The sequence below is a fragment of the Trifolium pratense genome, linkage group LG6, assembly GCF_020283565.1.
Source record: "Trifolium pratense cultivar HEN17-A07 linkage group LG6, ARS_RC_1.1, whole genome shotgun sequence".
NCBI lineage: Eukaryota > Viridiplantae > Streptophyta > Magnoliopsida > Fabales > Fabaceae > Trifolium > Trifolium pratense.
Genome location: NC_060064.1, coordinates 22,491,965 through 22,501,018, shown reverse-complemented (window position 1 = coordinate 22,501,018; position 9,054 = coordinate 22,491,965). Strand labels below are relative to the sequence as shown.

Here is a 9,054-nt window from a genome sequence, read left to right as displayed (position 1 = left end):
ATTTTCAAATTTGAAATAATCTATCTAACTATGCGTCCATGCACGCATTGCCATACCATTTCCAACCGATCTATAGTCGAACGGGGAAAAGTTTGGCCACACTTACGCCAAACTTTTTGAAAGGGCTGTATCGCGGAATTTTGCTATCACACTGTCATTTTCAATGTTCAAACAGTTATATTTACCTATAAAAACCCTACACCACAGTGCATTAATATTTCCAAGCTTCATGAGAGACACTTCATTCATGACTTCTTCAGTTGATTAATTGCACACTACTTGACAACATGTATCCTTTTCTTCTCATCACCATCACCCCAAATGAAGGAACTTTGAATTTTTTGAATCTGCCTAATGCAAGTTTTAGAGATAGAATTAGTCATTGGAATCAATAGCCTACCCACAAAAAACAAATGATTCGACTTTCATGCTGCAATGTTTCATAACTCATGATGTTATGTTGTATCCTATCTCTCATTTATTTTTAATTTATTAATTAATTGTTTAGTTTAGAGGAGCCAAATCTCAACTAATATCACACCAAATCTTGATTCTTTTTTTTTTGGTTACAACACCAAATCTTGATTCTTAATAACACATACAAATTAAGAATCAACACCAAATCTTGATTCTTAATAACACATACAAATTTATTTTTGTATGATAAAATATAAATAGTATTGCATGACCAGTAAATGAATACATTGGAAATTTTGTAACCTAAGACCACCCTTCTGGTACATGACACAGGTCAAATATTAGTACAAAAACTAAAAAAATAATGAATGCAAATGCATTAAATTAATGAGAAGTATTACTAGAGAACAAAATTGTTTTGTTTTTTGTTTTTTCTTTTTATATATATATATAGCTGTTGGATAACAATGTGTCATCAAACAAGAACAAACTTTGCGCAAATTATAATAAATCCAAAGAACTAGAAGGAATCATTCTACTTGTTTCTCAGCTATGAATAATTTACATCATGAAGCATAATAAAATCTTGAAACAAACAATTTCACTGTCTATATGAGTTATACTGCCTTTGCTCGTGCATAACTCTTCATACTGCCCACCAAATTACACAGTGGGGAAAACCTCAACCAACACCAATTAGCTATCTTGAAAACTGTAAGGGTACTCAGATTTCTTAATGCCGGAAATGCAGTGAAGTTTCCAGGGTTCCTTATTGACTGATTAATTTTATAACAGGCGTGTTAACCTCATCAACCCTATTGCTTCTTTCCACAAAACCGTTTCGAAAAATTATGTCAAAAAATTGAGCACCCATAGCACAGGCATCTTCTTGTTGCATCTTAAAAGCTTTCTCATAATTTTCTATGAATTTACATTGCACTCACTCAAGAGCTGATTCTCTTTGTTCAGAAACTTCTTCCAATAGCTCTTGTAATTTGGAATTCCCAGATCAAGCCAAGGTTTCATTTTCCCGTTATAGTGTAGTACTGGAGCTGTTTTAATGGAGTTAGAATCAACATTGTAATCATGACCCAATCCAGACCGCACCCACGACTCATTGAGTGGATATATTTTATTCTCAAATGCAAGCAAGCTTGCAGGCCATGCTGCAGCTATAGTGGATCCTTTTTGTACGCTCAACTACATATGGAAATAAATAACATCATAAAAGGTAAATAACACAGAATACCCAACAAAGTACAAATTACATGCAATCATTAAAGACAACATAATTCTTTAGGTAATTTTATGTTTGCTATTATATTCGAGCAGAATATGACCCACCTAAATATAAAGACTACTTCTGACCCTTCATAAAAATACTAATAAGTAAAGAAAAGACAAAAGAAAGAAACCAACAGGGTATTCCTATACACAAATGAACCATCTCAATTGCAACTATTTCTAGCTAGTGTTAAATCAGGCTGGTGATACCCTTCTCCATTGCTACTATTTCTATCTAGCCTTAAATCAGGCTGGTGATTCCTATACCTAAATATAAAGACTACTTCTGACCATTCACAATTCACAAAAAATTCCTAGTAAGTAAAGAAAAAACAACAGAAACAACCAGACAAGGTATTCCTATACACAAATAAACTATCTCTATTGCTACTATATATTCCTAACTTGTGTTAAATCAGGCTGGTGATACATACATAACTTGAAAACAAAACAAAATGAAAACAAGTTTGTCTTTTTAATTAAGACTGAAAACATAAATTATCTCACAAGCAAACAGTCCCTTATAATTCTATTAAATTTGACTATTCTTTGATGGTCAGGCTATGTGGGGTCATCCCAAATTGGGTCAAGCCAATTTTTTTAAAAAAATTCTGTTAGCCTAGTACGTTCGTCTTGTTGGGTTATTCAAACCAATGCATTGAGCTCAGCCCAATTTGACACGTCTACCTATATTTAACAATATTACTTTTAGCACTGCTATATGATATCCAATAATAGTATTTTCCAAAAATATTGTAATGCAGATCTAGGGATTTTTGCTACTAACCTCTTTTATCAACCTTTTGTAAGTTTGAGTAATACCAAACTCTCTCCACTTCACTAGGTTAATTATGTTCAAGCCCGACATCCAAGCACAGGAATTATGATTGAAACCTTTCTCACCCAAATAACTTTTCAGCTGACCCAGCCTTACCGAGCAGAATTGCACTGCACCATTAACTTTATCCCCCATGTCTAGGTTCCAAAGGGCTGACAAGTCTTGCTGAATAACAACGTCGTCGTCCAGAACGATGACTTTCTTCAATTTTCTGAATATATCAGGAAGTAAATAGTGTGAATGGGAAAAAATTGAAACATATTCTGTTCTAAACTGGCCCATGGATGGATTATCATTATTGCGAAATGAAACACGAAACTCTTCAGGCAAGGACAGTTGTAATTGATTGTCTTTTAGGCTATCCATCTCAAGATGCTCAACATTTAACACTTGAACAGCAGCTTCCCCATAATTGTTCATCTTGAACCATAGCTTCATTGCATAATAATTTTGTCCATCAGACAACACATGAAAAACCTGATTCCGACTTACCTGAAATATTGAGCAGAAACAAGTGAAATTATTAAAATTTCAGCTAAAATTCATCCTCTATTAATTCAGTGGTGCATGATTAGAAGAAAAGCATACTTTTGCATGAGTTACAGTAGAGTTAATAACCACTGATGCTGCAAGCACATTATTTGAGAAAATAACATAATGGTGCAATGAAGAATCTTCAAATTTTTCTGAATCAGCATCTTCATCATGTGAAGATTTGAAATATTCAACAGTTAGTTTCAGTGCCAGACAGTGAAAACTCTTCGGCATGGTCAGAACATTAAGTTTATATAGGAATGCACTCTGTTTCATGTGGAAATCAGCTTCATCCTCAGTCAGATCATATATTTGTCTCAATTTCTTATCAACATTGTCACAAACCACGGGGACTGATTTAGCTTTGGCTATTGCAACTTCCATCTTCTCTGATTTAGTCTCAACACTATAAAATGATTTTGAATAACATGTAAAATTTCTTGTAAACTTTAGCAACTCAAATGAGAAAAAGTGCTCTTGCATGAGAGGTACTGTTAAGATATGTAATAAAAACATTCATGGGCTAACACCTAACATCCTAAGCTTTTGAAGAGTTGGTTCATGAGTCATGTCATGCCTAAAAGTCAAGGGTCACAGAGCAATAGCATTAGGTTCGAGGTTAAACAAAAGAAAGGAAATCTTAAACCCCAAGATAGAACAAAGTTGAGATAAGAAAACTAAGGTCATATTTGCAGTATAACCTATTAGCCCAAAAAATTGTCTAGGGAAACCGTAAATGGTGTTAAAAACAAGTACTCAAGTAAACAGAAGTTTAGGACAAATATATAGAGCTAATAAAAATAATACAGTTCACTTTAGTTGTTTTAGGAGATAAACTACATTAAGGACTCTAATGTCTGAAAACATAGCATTAACATTTGGATCCAAGAAAATTACCAAAAGCCAGATTTGCATGCAAATAAGACAACTGAAACTCAACATTTTTTACAAGACTACTTGATTGAAGGTGATTTATCAAATATCAATAATTTCTCAAGTAGAAAGCAACTGAAACAACTATGCCAGGGGACAAAAGAAATATCAAATGATATCAGCTTACTGTGGTGGAAGATCAGCGTCTGTAGAAGATTCACTAAGCATATGCTCCAGCTCTTGTATATTCTGTTTTAGTTCGCGAGACAGTTTGTCTTGTGCTGGGAGTTTTGCAATGCTAGGATAATAAGATCTAGCCACAAATAGTTGGTCTTTCAATTTCTTAACCATGGCATCTTTCATAACTTCTCTATGTTCTTGTTGCCACAGGCAATAACTACCATATGTGAGCTCGCACGACTTTCCATTTTCATCAGCAGAACTTGTCTTAGGGTGGGTGACTTGTTCCGTGCGAACAACTTTAGGATTCTGTTACAGAATTTAAATTAGTTCATGTAGCTACATGGACAATAATATATAAATGTTTTAAAGAAGTCTGCTGGAAAGGGCAAAGTTAAAAAACTTGTGTTAGAGAGACAGTGAGTATTATTTGGCTGTTTTTACGACTTCTATTTTTTCTGCAAGCTGATTAACTATTTGAGTGGAGTGTTAAGAGTTACATTTTTATGCTAGTACTTGGTGTGCTGTGAATATTATAGGATATAAGAAAAGAATAAGGATTATACTAGTTATGGAAGATTCTTCCTACTAAGATTAATAGTACACGTAAGTCTGTCAGTCACAGTCAATGGCTTGAACTGAACTATTCCGAGCAATTATGCGTTCAACAAAGATTTCAACAAATGACAATAATATATGCGTACATTAGAAGGTGGAGGTGGTTGTAGAACAGCCTTCGGTGGCACCTTGACACCTGAAAATCATTTAAAATTAAAATCGCAAAAAGGGAGGAAATAATTTCCAAGAAGGTATCATGAGGAAATATGATATTGAACTGGTAGAAGCACACCTCTATGTTTTTCTTCATTGGCACCCCTTTTGATGGTTCCATTCTTGTCTCCTCGAGTATAACTCTTCATCACATCCTGCATTCAAAATTATTAATTGATAAATGATAATTAATAGTATTGCCACATATATTCTAGATGGCATATGATTCAGTGTCCCCAGTTCCATGTGTAAGGAAGGAAGATTCTTATTCACCTTGATCTTATGAATCTTATAATTTTAGACGAAACAGTACATTTATGCCCCAATCTCACAACTTGTCAATCTGGAACAAGGAGTATCTAAAATTTTAAAACTGGTGTGCACAAGTGCGCCAACGTTTCCAATGTAAAGGGGTCACTTTTGTATGGAAAATTTTAGGCTTAACTACACATTTGGTCACTTACGTTTATTTTAGGTTTCAATTTGGTCCCTTACGTTTAAAAAGTATCAATTTGGTCCCTTACGTTTATTTTAGGTTTCAAGTTAGTCTTTTCCGTTAGTTTTGTCACTAACACCGTTTGAACAGTACACGTGTCAGCGTGTCAAAGTGCCACGTGTCAGTCCACGTATGCAAATTGACTGCCACATGTGACAAAATTGACGGAAAGGACTAACTTGAAACCTAAAATAAACGTAAGGGGCCAAATTGATACTTTTTAAACGTAAGGGACCAAATTGAAACCTAAAATAAACGTAAGGGACCAAATGTATAGTTAAGCCAAAATTTTATTTGGACGATTTTGGTGAGTATTGGATGTGTCGTACTCTGAAATAATTTATAATGGTTATGTTCAAAGGCTTTGCCAAAAACAAAGAGACAAATATTTTGCAGGAACATGCAGTTTATGCAGTCCGTTAGAGCGTTTGGTTAGTTAGGATAGGACTACCTCGATACAAATGGGTGCATGGCATTCTTCTAATGTCTGTTTAAAAATAGCTTCCATTAAAACATACTTTGGGCAGCCTTTGATGTATTGTTTATTTATATTTATATTCCACTGTTCTGTTATAATTCTTCTTTTTTCTGTTCTGGAGGAATCTGTGTCCTCCTGTTAGCTGTATTTCCTACGGATTTCTCTAAAAAAAATTACTTTTACAGTAATAAAAACCAAAAAACAATGCAACTTACAAGATCTCATCCTTAGGTTGACACGAAACCCAAAAACCTTACAATTATGACAATGACAGAAAAACGGCTCACAACACGTTTTTCCCTCGATTTTTTTCTAATTAAAAGCCCCCTTGCTATTATTCCACTTTCAGGTTTCAAAGACATCCTTTGGATTACATTAGGCAAGAATAAAAAGACGAGATAATCGGTTATTTATATGAATATTATATCATACAAATTTCTAAATAAAGAAGTATAAAAATTAACCACCAGAGTGTTATGCAGAGAACCTTGGGAAGAGTTGGTTCAAACTTAGTGATCAGTTCCTTCACATGACTTGATTTTTTTCCCTGCGGAATTAATTTACAAAAAAATAATATTAATTGGGGCTTTGGGGGACTAAGATTTCCGTTTTTGAATGTTTGGTTCATACACCAAACACATGTTCCTTTTGAACATAATTACTGATAACCTAATAAAAGGATTAATTGTTAACCCATGCCAATTGAAAATTAGAAAAGTATTCACACATTTGACTATTTAAAAAATGACAATTTACGTAACCTAACTCCGGACTACAACTTTAACAGCGATTGTTGCCATGAGAAACAAGTAGAAGATTGGTAGATAAAAAGGAAGGCTTAATTTAAAACAGCTTTGGACTAAACCACCATACCTCAGACTGATCCTCGTTATGGCTCACATCATGTCTGTCGAATGTTTCAATAACTTTCTGAGTCTGATTTGACAAATAACACAAGAGAAAGTGAGGAAGAAACAACAAATTCAAAATGATAATTCTAAATGAAGCTGCAAGATTTGTCACATATTCACAGATACATTTGAATTGAATGCTTACCGAAGGAGTATTTCTCTGTTCATATATATATCCTGCATAAACACAACGACAAATGGATACCAACAGTAAGGAAAAAGACAATTTACAAAAAAGACATAAATAAAGTGCAATGCTATTTAGTATTTAGTGCAAAACACTATCATCACAAACACATCACCAGAAAAGAATTACCTACCAGTCATAACAATATTTAGCAGAATACAGGGACACTGCTCAGTGAAAAATCTAACCAGAAAAAACACCATATTGGTGCAAGTTCAGTGCAAAATTCCATAGCATTTTTTCATAATTAAATAAAGTTAGCACCATATATTGTGACTGATGGAAATTCATCTCGAAAACGGCACTTTCATTGGCACTTTCATTATTACTGCTAATAAACACACATAAATACATCCAAGGCAAGAGCAACAAAGTATTGTATATATATTCTACTACACTACAAATGCACAATTATAATAGAAATACTACTATTGGTTGCATTAATTAATTAATAAATTAATAATAGAGGAAAACAGACATTTATCACAGGATTAAATTGGATAAAATTATTATATAATTAATCCATAATAGTTGATCCAACGTAGAAGCAAACGTGCATTGAACTTTACTCTAATTAAATTTTAAATTAAAAAGAGGAAACATAACAAAGCAACACGATTCGTTAATCACATTGATAATACTATACACAGATCCTTAAGAAATCAAACTCAAACTTCTATCAGCTTGAAGCAATATAATGAACGAAAATTCAAACAAAAACAAAATAACACAATCAACATTGGATCTAAACGCTATAATGAATACGAAAGATGCGAACATGATTACGAATGAAATTATAAGCGTAATTGATGTGGATCTGTTATGTATATAGAAAATGTGATGAAAATGAAGAACGCGTAATTGAATTGAGAGTGAAGGAATAATAGATCTCAGTGATTAAGCGCGAGATCAAGTACCGGGAGAGTGAAAACCGTTGTGAAGACCGAGCAAGAAAACGAGAGGAACGAGCATAGAGAGAATGACGAGACCGAGAACCGCAATTACGAAACCTCTCCACCGTCGTTTTGCGGGGACGCCGTAAGATGGAACCGCGCCCAAACCACCGCTCTTCATCGTTATTTTCTTCCTATTTCTTCAATTCTTTTTTTTCTATCTATCTCTCTCTTTCTTTCTTTCTTTTTCTCTTTCTCTTTTTTCTCACTCGCTTTTCTACTTGGTTGTGTTTTGTGCTTTTTCTGTTTTTTTTTTGTTTTTTATTTATTTTTTGTTTGAAGATAATAATAAATATAGTAATAAAAAAATAATATTTTAATAAATATTTGGAACTGAGACTCTAATGAATCAACCGCCGAGTGTGGAAGTTAGTTTAGGTTGATCTGCCAACAATGGAAATAAATTGGATCTGGTCTGGTGGTACAAATGCATTATTTAAAGTGGGAAACTTACCTGTAAAAACTAACCATAGGGTTAAAACTTAAAACTACTTTTATTTATTCTAAGCTAGTGAAAACACATTTATCTCTATAAATTAATTTATATGCAACATCAGTGTAAAGTTATTTTACACATATACATTTAATAATATACTGTCATATTTATTAAATGACGTGACAACGCATCATTGGATGCATGTGTAAAGAATCTTTACACCGACAGTGCACAACAATTAAACTCTTATCTCAATATTTTAAAATTGAGTTCGAACCAATTTATTTAGGGAAAATATTTCGTGCATTTGCTTATAATTCATTATTTTTGCTTTGTCAACAAATTACAATTTGTCAAAAGAAAAATAAATTCATTATTCATATGAATTGAGGTTATGATTAAAATCAAATATTTTAAGCTAATAAATTGATTTATGTGGTAGGGAATTTGAACCATTAATTAGGTGATCAGATATTTAATTTGTGGCTTATGCATATGGAAAAAAATATAATTAGGAGGGGCGAGCGTACATTGTCTGTCCTCAGTGGCGGCTTGCACACATGTGCAAGGTGTACGACGACATCGGGCCTCAAAATTTTGAGGGTCTGAGCTCAAAATTTTAAGGTCCTACAATATTACTTATATATTATTTATACCTATAAAATATTAGATGTATATTAATAGATTAATTTTTAA

The 9,054-nt window shown here is 33.2% G+C and overlaps 1 protein-coding gene across 3 annotated transcripts; it reads right to left on the bottom strand.

The window, feature by feature from the left end:
* Window positions 1-887: 887 nt before the first annotated feature.
* On the bottom strand, window positions 888-8,213 carry LOC123892810 (probable galacturonosyltransferase 7). Of its 3 annotated transcripts, XM_045942678.1 has the most exons (10): window positions 7,887-8,213; window positions 6,928-6,959; window positions 6,745-6,807; window positions 6,359-6,418; window positions 4,977-5,052; window positions 4,831-4,880; window positions 4,134-4,435; window positions 3,128-3,479; window positions 2,489-3,031; window positions 888-1,617 (listed from the first exon to the last, which is right to left on the bottom strand). In XM_045942678.1, exons 1-10 carry the CDS (start codon window positions 8,041-8,043, stop codon window positions 1,339-1,341), a joined length of 1,914 nt encoding a protein of 637 aa, XP_045798634.1. In that variant the 5' UTR covers window positions 8,044-8,213; the 3' UTR covers window positions 888-1,338. The 3 variants fall into 3 exon arrangements, with proteins under 3 accessions (XP_045798634.1, XP_045798636.1, XP_045798637.1); XM_045942680.1 differs by lacking the exon at window positions 6,359-6,418 and having other exon boundaries at window positions 7,887-8,144; XM_045942681.1 differs by lacking the exons at window positions 6,928-6,959; window positions 7,887-8,213 and having other exon boundaries at window positions 6,339-6,418; window positions 6,745-6,789.
* Window positions 8,214-9,054: the final 841 nt, after the last annotated feature.